General features: G+C 43.3%; 1 protein-coding gene across 1 annotated transcript in view; it reads left to right on the forward strand.

Annotated features, from left to right (window-relative positions):
* The window catches only part of DNAH6 (dynein axonemal heavy chain 6), a gene marked incomplete at both ends in the record, with an annotated part of 205,522 nt that overhangs the window by 153,507 nt on the left and 39,804 nt on the right, over positions 1 to 12,211 (forward strand). Inside the window, 2 exons of the mRNA XM_080711415.1 lie at positions 2,884 to 3,064; positions 8,106 to 8,285. Of these exons, the coding sequence (XP_080567541.1) occupies positions 2,884 to 3,064; positions 8,106 to 8,285 (361 nt within the window). The remainder of the gene's footprint in view (positions 1 to 2,883; positions 3,065 to 8,105; positions 8,286 to 12,211) is intronic.

Consider the following 12,211-nt stretch of genomic DNA (forward strand, 5'->3'; position numbering starts at 1 on the left):
CAGGCTGGCAGCACGGCGGGCCCCTTCCCCTCACTAAGATTTTTAGTTGCGCCAAGTGAATGCAGTCGGTCATTCTGTTGCTCCACATCTGTGGGGGGGAAAGCAACTCCAAATATACTTTTTTCTGTTTGAATGAATGTTTTGAGTGTTTTCTTGGTCTACCTAATTGTGCCTGTGTTTGTCTACTTCACAAAAATAAATCTTCCCTCCGTAAATTCTCTATGTTATTAAATTCCCATTTTCCAAAAAATGGGGTTATGAACCATTACTATTAATCATTGGAATTAGCCAAAAGGTTCAGGAGGAAAAAAATCTTTAAATACTTATAAAATTTCGATGTTGATTAAAATGAATCCTCTCCATAGATTTAATACGTATTTCATACTCAACAGCAAGAATACATTCTGAGTAATGTGTCATTAGGCCATTCCACTGTGTGCAAAAACACAGAGCGTAGTTACACAAAGACAGCTAGATCCCTAGGCAGCATAATCTTAAGAGACTCTTGTCACAGATGTGGTCTGTTTTTTACATTGTTACACAGCACATGACCACATTTAGCGAACATGTACACACACATATATGTTTATGTGAAATATGTATATGTTTCTTTAATTGTAAAGAAAATAAATTTCAGATTCATGTTCAAAAAATATAAACCTTAGGCTGTGACCATAGCTCAGTAATAGAGCACTTGCCTAGCATGCAGAAAGCCCTGGGTTCAATTCCTAGCTCTATATAAACATAGGGTCAATATATATTTTTCTAGGAATATATAATTTTGGGAATGTTGAATAAGAATATAGTCAATACATATTTTCTAGGAATTGTAATATGTATGCACACACACACCCCCCTTATGTTTAAGTCAAGTTTATCCTGACTCCTACCCACTAATGAGCTTCAGATTTACTTTCTTTGTTCCCTTTAGGATTTATTCTGCCAGCTGCTAACTTGCTTAACTTCTGCTAGGTTAACTTCTTGCCAATTAAAGGGTATTTCACCACATGTTTTGGACATGTTCTAAAGTCATGGCTGAACATCCTGAATGCCAGTTTATTCTTTTGAATAGCTAAGCTTAGCTGTGTCACTAAGCTGTCAGACTGCCTGGGACAAGAAGAAGTATCCTGATGAGAACAAGGGCAGTACTGAGATCAGTCATGGGGCGCACAGTCTCCCTGCTATTTCTCCCTGACTGATGGCATCAGAAAGGAGAGCTGACAGCCTGCAGCGTGTGTGCGGCTGTAGCTCAGTCTGCCTGTGTTCTGACAAGCCATCACCTGTTTCAGTTGTCCCCAACTCTGCTGAGCTCCCGGGCAGGCAGCATTCAATTATTCATTACAATCTCCTCCAGGATCCTCACCATTCTGAAACACCACCACAGTTCATCTCCCTGCTTCTTAGAAACTGCCAACCACAACTCTTCCATCCTTTTGGGATAGGACAAGCCCTCTTTTCAGCAGCGAGGAATCCCATTAAGCCACCCCGACAGCACACCACGGCCTTTCCTTTCTTCCTCCAGAAACTCTCACTCGTCCTCCAGGACTTTTTTGGCAGTCCCTTTTGATTGTTAACTTGCCTAATTTGATTTATGCTTCTCTCAAGCTGTTTCCTGAGCTCGCCTTTATCTTAAAAACTCCTTAAATGCCTACTTCTCAAAAAGTTAAACAGTTGGATTTGAAGTGCCGATTCTTTGTAGTCTTCATGTAGTAATTTTAATGTGTCTGAATTCAGCACGAACATAGCAAGTAATTCATCAGGGTTTACTAGTTACGGTCCCCACTCTGGAGCCACTTTCTCCAAATGTATTGCACCAGACTCAGGTGCAAGCCCAGCGATGCTTCTAGTAGGAAGTGACCCACCACTGAGGGTAGAATCCCCAGCATCCATTTCACAGGAGCCTTTTAACAGTTAAAAGTTCACATATAACTTAGCAGGGCGCCTCGCATGGGTGGTGCTTAATAACAATGAGCTCCTGCAAATGAAAGGCTAGAAGTAAATTATGAAAAGACAAACAAAAAGAGAGTTAAGTTCACATGCTTAGATGAGGGTGGACCTACAGGAAAAGCCCCCCGTTAAAATACAACCAAGAATTGCGAATGAAGGGATGACTATTTAGCAAGACACCCCAACTTCAGGAATGGAAATACTTGGGGCATATGGAATTATTAAGAGGGTTTTTAAAGAAAACTTATGTGGTATCAGACTGTAAATACTGTTTCGTGGTATATTTTGATTTATAAACATATTTTGAATTTATTCCGTGTATGGGCATCTAGAAAAATACGTCTAGAGAAAGTGCTTCTAGAAGGATCTGTGTCAAATAGTGGTTACCTCCAAGGAGGAGATTAGTTTTGAAGATAAAGCCAATAAAAAGATACCTTATTTTATTAGTTTACTTTGTATAAGAATGGATTTGTGTAGTATTTCTGCATAGTATTTATGCAAGTAATAATAAGCACATATCTAATACTTAAATAAAAAAGAATCATTTCATAGAGGTGGCAGGATTTTATAATCTTCCATGCCTGGAAAAGAAAAAATGTTCCAGGTACCATTTTCAGCTTACATGAGTGAACACTTGAGAGAGAAATTGAATATTTAAGTTGGCAGGTTTCTGAAGGATGAACAGAAGCTATGGGGATTGTGGTAGGGTGAAGATCTCCACAATGCAGGGTAAAGTATCAGAAGTGACATGCGGTTCCATGAAAAGTTACTGTGTTAACCCAGCAAAAGAGAAATGGTATGCATTTGGCTTGGGAGAGTAGCTTGAATACTCCACTACATAGTACTCAGAAAAACAATTACACCAGGGAATGAAACAGAGACAATTTCAGGGCACGGACAAAGGCATAATTCAGGTTTTTCCAACCTTGGTTCTAGTGATGTGGTTCGACTTGAAAAACCCGAGTTGGAAGAACAAAGAATCAAGCTCATTGTGAGGATCAACAGTGATAAAAACCAGCTGAAATCTATTGAAGACAAGATCCTAAGAATGCTCTTTACCTCTGAAGGAAATATTCTGGACAATGAAGAACTTATTGACACACTCCAGGACTCAAAGGCAAGTGAAATTCTTTTAGTATTTACAACAAGTGTGTCACTTCAAAACTTATGCACAGCCTTTGAGGGTCCTGCAATGGTTTTTAAAGCAAGAATACCAGACACCTGTAACCTGCCACAGGCATGCAAACACAAGAGTATGCCTGGCTGGCAGGCCTATTTTCCAACCAAAAAAGAGTTGAGAAACTGTAGACTTTTCTGTAGACTTTTCTGCTTTTCTTGTCTTCTCTGCACATTTTAATGAAGTATGTAATGTAATAAAAAAAAAACAAGGAAAAAGATATATATTAAAAGAAGCACACCTGTAAATTCACATTAATGTCACTCCTCCAGGAAGCTTCCTTGGTATTCACAGCTGGAATTAATCTCCTGCTTCTTGGAATTTCCATAATATCTTATCCAAACCTTTAGTATAGCATTCGTGGTCTACCTACCTTATGACGCGGTTACCCGATGACATCCATGACATCCCTTAGCTCTTTTGTTAAGTTGATGAGTTCTGCGCAGTGGGACTCAGAAAAGCTCCTGGTGATAATCCTTCTCCAAGGGATAAATTAAGCATGCCAGTGGCACACAGTTAGTGTTCAGAAGAAATGTACAGATGAAGAAATGTAGGATGAAGTTTCACATTAAATGTAAAATCCTGCAGTGAATTATTTCTCAGATTTAAGCCATCATTTGTGAGAAAAAAAAATTTTTACTGAAAAAAACCTCCCTTTGACTTTACTAGACAAGGAGCACATAAAATGATGTTCTTAGCCTTGTGTTGACGTCAAAAATGGTTTTCTGCTTCGTCTCCTACAGTCTCTCGAGTCCCTGATATTGAAACAACAAAAAGTCATTCTGGGTCTTCTGTTTCTCTCCTCTCCCATTTTGTGTGCTTGCTCATTGGTCTCCTTATGTTCCTTTCATTTTCTCATTCTTAGGTTTTTTATTTTAATTTCCAATTGGTTGTTAACCATTTACAAATTTTACTTTTTATCAAAGTTTTACATGCACACTGCAGATTAAAATCTTTTCATAAGGCCTGTTATGACAAACAGCAGTCTACCCCCACCCCGTCCCACCCCACACACATCTGTGGCTCCCTTCAGAAAGGCAGTCATTGCCATTTACACAATAACTGCTGCCTATACCTCTCTCTCTCTCTCTCTCTCTCTCTCTCTCTCTCTCTCTCTCTCTCTCTCTCTCTCTCCCTCCCTCCCTCCCTCCCTCCCTCCAGCCTCCCACTGTAGTTTTCCTTAATCAAAGGCCTGGCTGCAGGTGCTTGGCAGGCTGAGCTGAGGGAGGAGGTGCAAGCCTTCACCTCAGGGCTCTTTTCAGTGTGGTACCAGCCTTCAGCTGTGCGTGGCTTCATCCCCTAGAAAGCAGCAGCAACGAGAGGCTTCCTTACTCTCTCCAGAGGGAAACTTCTGTTTTTCCAGTGGGAAAGGGACAATTTTCTGGCTGGGTGGTATAGAAGAGACAACCTGAGGGCCTTTCAGCCATGCTTATGTTAGCCCTTTCCCACTTCCAGCAGTGCCTCTTGCTAAATACTGTGCTCTTTCAAGAGGATTCTGTCTTATAACTTGGTTGAGATCCTAACTTTTCCCTTTTGCCAGCTTAAGAATTCATTTTTCTTGCAGCAGCTAAGTCATGTCCACTCTTCCATCTATCTATCTATCTATCTATCTATCTATCATCTATCTGTGTATGATTAGAACTGGCAGTTGAACCATTGAACGCAGGGAGTTCTACCTCTCAGCTACACCCCCAGGCCTTTTTGTTTTTTGTTTTGAAACAGGGTCTCACTAGCTTTCTGAGTCTGGCTACATTTCCGAAGCTGTCTTCAGCCTTCAGCCTCCCAAGTACTGGGATTACAGGTGTATGCCACCATATCTGCTGTTCCCTCTCCTATTCTTTCCATCTTTGTGGATCAACACTGATTTTTAAGTACCTTTAATAGTATTTTATCCTGGCTTCAGTAGGGAACGAAGAGCAGTTGGCATGCATTCTTCCTGCCATATTTTTCTATAGTTGGTTTGTTTTCAAGGAACTGTGTTGGAGACATCCTTCACAGATTAGAGTTCAGAACAATTGATCCTTTTCTGCATTTCCTGCCACTTCCTGCCTTTAATTGGTACTCTTTCAACTTCTACAACCCTTATTTAAAAATACATCTCTACATTGTTGGGAGGGGGGAAGGGGAAGCGGGGAGGGGGGCTTCAAGCATAGTCTGAATGTATGCCATTTTCAATATGTTCCACATAAAAATAAAAAAACAAATAAAAAATAAAAAATACAACTAAACTACACAAACACTACACTCCCACACCTACTTTTTTATTATTTTTTTTTTTAATTTGGAAACAGGGTCTCTTAAGCCAGCAAGGCTGGCTTCGAACCAGCTTGATCCTCCTGTCTCCGTCTCCCAAGCGCGGGGATTACAAGCGTGCGCCACCACGCCCGGCCATCTCTTACTCTTTAACCACTACTGAAGCCGCAAGTCTCTATGACATAATGTGCAATGTTTTCTTTTTCATTTGTTTTTTTTTTTTTTTTGCAGTGCTGGGGATCAAACCAGGACCTTATATGTGTTAGGCAGGCACTCCACCACTGAGCCACATCTGCAGCCCTCTGGAGCACTATGTGTACAATAGTCACTAAAGCTGACCGAGGTTATAATGTCCTAACAGTCTCCTGTAGAAGGAAGAAAAAGAAAGGAGGAAGAGAAGGGAAGAGAGGAAGGAAGGAAGGAAAGTAGGAAGGAATGAAGGAAGGAAGGAAAGGAAGGAAGGAAGGAAGGAAATGACCTACTTCCTTTTTTCTTCAGCCTTAGTGTTTGCATTATCGAGGCCTAATGCTCTTGAAAGTACAAAGAATTATTTGCTGGTAGGTCCCCATGATCCAGTGACTCCCAAACCAACTTCCTTTTCTACTCATGTGTGAAGGCTTCAGTTGAGTAAGTAAAGTACATCAACAAAGGCTTTCCCTCTACTCTGTCCTATATTTCTCCTTCAAAGTCCTAAGGAACAGTTACAGGGAAAGTTACAGGGAGAGTTTGAATCTTTTGATTTCTGGACACAACTTCCTCCCTGAATCCCTACCCTCCTTTTCTTTCTTTCTTTCTTTCCTTCTTTCTTTCTTTCTTTCTTTCTTTCTTTTCTTCTTTCCTTTTACTTTATTTTTTAAACTGGGGATTGAACCCAGAGGCATTCTACCTCTAAGCTACACTCCCAGCCCCATTTCCTTTTTATTTTTAAAGAGGGTCTCACTCGAGAGTCTTACTACTTACTGAAGCTGTCCTCCAACCTGTGATCCTCCTGCCTCATCCTCCCACGTACTGGGACTAAGGCATAAATTACCATGTCACTTTCTCCCTTTTTTCTGGTGAGCTGATAGACAGTCTAGACTTACATCTTCAATATTTGAGGTATTGAGCACTTAGGACAAGGCTGGTCTGAATTAAGATATGTTGTTAATATAAATTGCACAACAGAGGAGGGGATGTAGCTCAGTGGCAAAGTTCTTGCCTTGCAGGCACAACACCCTGGGTTCAATCCCCAGTGCCAAAATAAAATACACAACATATTTCAAAAACATATAAAATATGAAACATCTCAAATTTTATATCCAGTATGTGGTATTATAATATTTTGGTTATATAGAATTAAAATATAAAGAATTATTTATAATATAAAGAAATAAAGGGCAGAGTAGAGGGGAAAGCCTTTGTTGATGTACTTTACTTAATCAACTGAAGCCTTCACACATGAGTAGAAAAGGAAGTTGGTTTGGGAGTCACTGGATCATGGGGACCTACCAGCAAATAATTCTTTGTTAAAATAATTTGTTTCTTTTATTTTTAGTAAATGTATAAAATTGGGGATTATATGTGGCTCACATTACATTTCTTTTGGAAAGACTTGGACTACACGGGAGCCTGATGGTCCCCATCAACTCACCTTCCTGTTGTGCTAATACTGAGCGGCCAGTTCCCATTCTGGTATTTTCAGTGATCCTTCCCTAAATTTTGGCTTTCAAGAGACAAAGGTTCTCCCAACCTAGGGAAATCCACAGCTGAAAAACTAAACTGTAGGAGAAGGAGAAAGAGAAGGAGAAGGAGGCAGGGACCAACAATGGGGGAAAGAGAGTCAGAGACACAGGGAAGGGAGTCCTGGCAAGCCCATCAGCCAAAAGGCTTGCTTCCCAAGAGCCTCAAATCCAAGGTACAGAGAACCAAAAGAGCACGCACAGGCCCTGAAGATGTCCCCAGTTCATCTACATGTATACTTACAGCCCTTCACAAACATCAGCTTCTAGCCCCAAGTTTCCGTCTGTCTACACCTGGGAGTATTAGGTAAAGAACAGGAATATCAGCCGTCCTTTGTATCCAGGGTGGAAGGTGGGGCCCCTTCCTTCCAGCCTCTCTCTACCCTCCGAGCTCCATATTTCCTGGGTGTCCCTGCTCCCTGCAGACCTTCTTTGATTATGTGCATCCCGCGCTGCTCACAAGGAGATGAGGGAGAATTAGAAGTGCCACATCTGTGCTTCCATTTCAGAAGTAACTCAAATAGGAGTTTCAGAGACGCTCTGCTCCGGTCTTTTTTTTTTTTTTTTTTTTGGTGGTACTGGGGTTCCTGGAAGCCCTTCTACCTCCGGGCTACACTCCCAGACCAATATTTTTTTACATTTTTAGTTTGGAAACAGGGTCTCCTAAGCCAGCGTGCGTGGCTGGCTTCGAACCTGCACGATCCTCCTGTCTCTGCCTCCCAAGCGCGGGGATTACAAGCGTTCGCCACCACGCCCGGCGAGCTCCGGTCTTTTCAGGACTGCTTCAATTGCTCATGTTCCTTCACCCTTTCCTAATTCTAGAGGAAACAAGGGTCAGTTCAGTCAGACAATCAGAGTCCTGAGACGCAGTCATTGCACTGGGGATCCCCTCATTATAACCAGTTACTCATTCCAGCCTTATTTCTGTCCTAGAGCCGACTGGATATACTCTGAAATTCCCACTCTTTTTCTGAAATCAATCCCTAAGAAATTGCTGTATGTTTCTTCAGATCACTTCCGGGGCCATTAAGACCAGACTGAAAGAGGCAGAATCCACCGAGCTGATGATCAACATTGCTCGTGAGAAGTACCGCCCGGTAGCCACCCAAGGCTCCGTGATGTACTTTGTCATCGCGAGTCTCTCGGAAATAGACCCTATGTATCAGTATTCACTAAAATATTTTAAACAGGTAAGTACGTTTCTGCTGCTGCTGCTGCTGCTTGTCGTGACATTCGCCTCTTTGGTTTCCCTTTTAATCCCGCTGAGTTGTTCCTTGCCTCAGACAAGCCATGAGTCTAGTTATCAGATAAAACATTGCAGGAGTTTGGGTCCAGACACTTGGTTCAGGAGTGGCCCTACCTGCTGTGTCCCCTACAGAGAGGAAAACTGTATTGCCAGGTTCTTCTTTCTCAGCTTCCTTAACTAACTAGCTTGCCTTTTTTCCATCTCGCCTGTCTTTCCTTTGTTCTAAGAGGCACCGCTCTGCGATTTCTTTATACTCTCTCTGTGGTAGTCCAGCGTCCTTGCCAAGGTTAGTGCTTCCTGTTGGATCTCAAAGTCTGACAGCACCAGCCCTAACCAAATTAGTTTCTGGGTCTTTTCTTTTTTCCAGAATATGCTAGACACCAGCCTGGCCCCTTTGGCTTTGGCTTAGAGAACTCCCTTTCACTGGTTCCTTTCTCTTTTGCTTTCTTGTTTTATTTTCGTCTTTCTCATATTCGCAGTTGAATTTCATCTGATCTCCTGTGAGCAGAATGCCTTCACCGCCCGTCCTCTTTGTAGCAGCCCTCCGTCATCTACCAAAAGCCAATTCAATGGTACACAGCTTCAGCAGGGTTGATTTTGCTGAAGACTTCCAGGGGAGACAAAGTTTGCAGCATTCAGGGCACAGAAACTTACCAAGCATCCCCAGGGGCCCCCAGTTCACCCGCAGCTGCTGTCAGACACAGTGGACCCAACCCCACACACGCCTCACGAGCGCCATCTTCCAATCTGCCAGCTCTTTCCCTCCCTGCGCTGTTGTCCCATTGATTAAAAACATAAATTTTACTATGTAACATAAAACTTTACCCACAGCACTTATGCTGTGGGATGCATGTAAATAGTAAAAACGTTGCTGTCGGGAAGCAAATTAACATACCAGTCATCTCACATAGTTGCCCTTATGTATGTTTTTTGTGGCAAAAGCAGTTAAAATCTGCTTATTTTGCCTGAGTTCATATTCAGCACAACCTTATTAGCTCTGGGTCTCGTGGGCTCCATCGGATCTCTGGACTTGTCACCCTACTTGTCTGCTACCTAGGACCCTCCCGCCTACATCTCCCCGCCTCTTCGCCTACCCCAGCCCACTCACACAACAAGTGCTGTCCTCTCTTGTGTGCAGAGCCATTTAACTGACTCTCGTCTTTCTAATCCTGTGTTCACATCCCTGGCACAATGCAGCAGACAAAGGTCTCGACATATACGTCAGCCCCAGTAGAAAATAGCGCAGAATTGAAAATACCCTCTTTCCCAGCAGCACACCCACCAAATGGATCCCATTCACACCCCTCCACCGGCTGGATGCTCTAGTGTTTCTGACATTCCTCTGTTGAGAATGCCTCTGCTCCCTGCCCACATGCCACCCTCTCCATCAGAGAGCGCCGTGGGGCCGCCGCCCCTGCAGGCTGCCCATCTGGACACCCCGAGCAGTTCACTCGCATGGCAGAGCTCTTGACCATAGTGCCCACAGTAGCCTCTCCATGTGGCATGGCCTTCGCACTGCTGGGAAACTGGGCATCTCCCCAGTACAAACGTGCAAAGAAACCACAGTGGGAGATGACAGGCCTCTTTTGACCTGGCCCTGGATGTTGGTCTGTTGGTCAGGCAAGCACTAAGCTCAGCCCAGACTGTGGGGACGGGGTACGAGGCGCCACCTCGCAATGGGAGGGTAGCAAGCGTCCATCAGTCTCTCATCCAGTACCACGGTGTCTCCCATGGTACTCACCCAGCATTGTCTTGGCCAGGAGGCATACCCTCCAGCTGCAGACTGACCTCCCAGAAGGCAAGAATGAAACCTCATACCTCTTTATTCCCCTTGGTCCTTAGACCATAAGACACTTGAGGAATGTTTCAGGTGTGGAATCTGTTCCCATCCCTCCATAATGTTCAAATAATCCTTCCTGAAATTAACATATTCAGGTAATTCTCATGACACCACAGCTCGCTTGTTCTCCCCTACACATCTTCCTTGGCACTCTTGGTTTGATTGGGGTTACAGGAGAGAATAGGAATGAGAATGGAGAAAAGGAGAGCCCTGCCGCTAAGACCCTCCTGGCCTCTCTTCCAGCACGATATGCATTAGCAGTCTTTAAAAGCCATGTGTACTAGAGTCAAACTTCAATTTCTGGAGTCAGAGATTTGTGTTCTCCTGCCTCTCTGCCCTTCTTTTCGTAGAAAGGTATAAAGCCAAGCAGAGCAAGGATTAGTAAATCCTTTAATTCCACCTAATGACTGATAACACTTCTTATCCTGAATGTTTTTAAATCTATGATTTTCAAGTTTTTTAAATCTCCTTAAGAAATAAAAGTGAATATGAATATGCTCTAAAAAATATCCTGGGCTAAGAGAGAAAGGGACTTTAGGATCAATCACTCCTCAAGGCCCTGGAGTTTCATGCTTCCAAAGGGAAACCAAAAGCCCAAAACATATTTGTAGGTGACCGTCCCAGCCAGGACATCTTCTACCAACAGCATCCATAATTCCACTTCTCGCTGAAATTCTTTAGGACATTTTGAGATTTCTTATGTTTTATTCTGACACCAAGTATGTTTTCTCTTCAGTGGCCTCTCACCTCTCTGATTTTTGTCAGGTTGTAAGAACTCAGTCCTCTCCTCAAAGTGTTTAAATTACACCCGTATTATCTATTGTCAACCAAAACTTTGGCAAAATTAACAAAGACTTTCCCAACTCCTCACAATAATTATATGCTTCTACCAAGCCCTTTTTTTTTTTTTGGTGGTGGTACTGGGGTTCCTGGAAGCCCTTCTACCTCTGGGCTACACTCCCAGACCTATTTTTTATACTTTTTTATTTGGAAACAGGGTCTCCTAAGCCAGTGCGCGCGGCTGGCTTCGAACCTGCACGATCCTCCTGTCTCCGCCTCCCAAGCGCGGGGATTACAAGCGTGCGTCACCACGCCCGGCTACCAAGCCCTTTTAACTCGGGGGGTGCAGGCCTGTCTTTTAGTGAGGAGACTAACACAATCAGACTGTTTTCTTGTTGTACTTCATCCTGCTAGCAGAGGGTGAGCAAGTGAGAGGCTTGCACAATTGCAGTGTGGCAATTTTTTTTTTTTCAGAAGGAATAGAGTACCCTTCTTGGCACTGATCAGCCAAGGTTCCCATATCTCCAACTTCAGTCTGATTTGACCAGCATGATCTCCCTAGGAGCAGCATGTCTTGATCCCAGGAATTAGGATCCTGAGACTGCAGTCGCATGCCCCTCTAGGCCCTAGGGGGCTTCCCACAGTCTCTGCTGCAAGGTCCTCTTGCCCCATGACTTTCAAGCAGGCCCACGAGTCCTGGTTCTGCTCAGCTTCTTCACTCAGCCTTGAGAATCTGGGGATCTTCCCTCCATGTTGCTTGGAGGTTGCAGAAAATGGGTGCAACCTCTGACCCTTGCATACCTAATCCCTCTGTGCCACCATCTCTACTGCCTTCCTAGTGTCCTCGTAATGTGGGGATGTCCTTTAGGGAAGGGGCCAGCTGTCAAATTTTTCAGGTAAGAAATAGCGTGGCTATTTCACTGAAAAATCAAATTCTCTGGCATTTTATGCTAAATTCTTGCACATTCTTTCCACATCCTAAGACTTATCTTGGGGAACTTCTTAGAAAAGTGCATGGCTTTACCTCGCCCTTAAAGCTCTCGTCCTAAATGAAGAATTTGCCAAATCTATGGTGATGATATTCAGAACATACTGGTCCTGCTAGGTCACCTTCATTTTACGAAATGCCCCGTCTCACAATAAGGTGATGAATTTTAAATGTTGTCAAGAGTTTCGTCCATTTCTGAATAATGAATGGAAGAGGAAATGGAGGTGTTAGGAAATAAGTATCGCATATCGCTTTTGAGTGA

This window comes from Muscardinus avellanarius (genome assembly GCF_963383645.1).
Source record: "Muscardinus avellanarius genome assembly, chromosome: 15".
Classification (NCBI taxonomy): Eukaryota; Metazoa; Chordata; class Mammalia; order Rodentia; family Gliridae; genus Muscardinus; species Muscardinus avellanarius.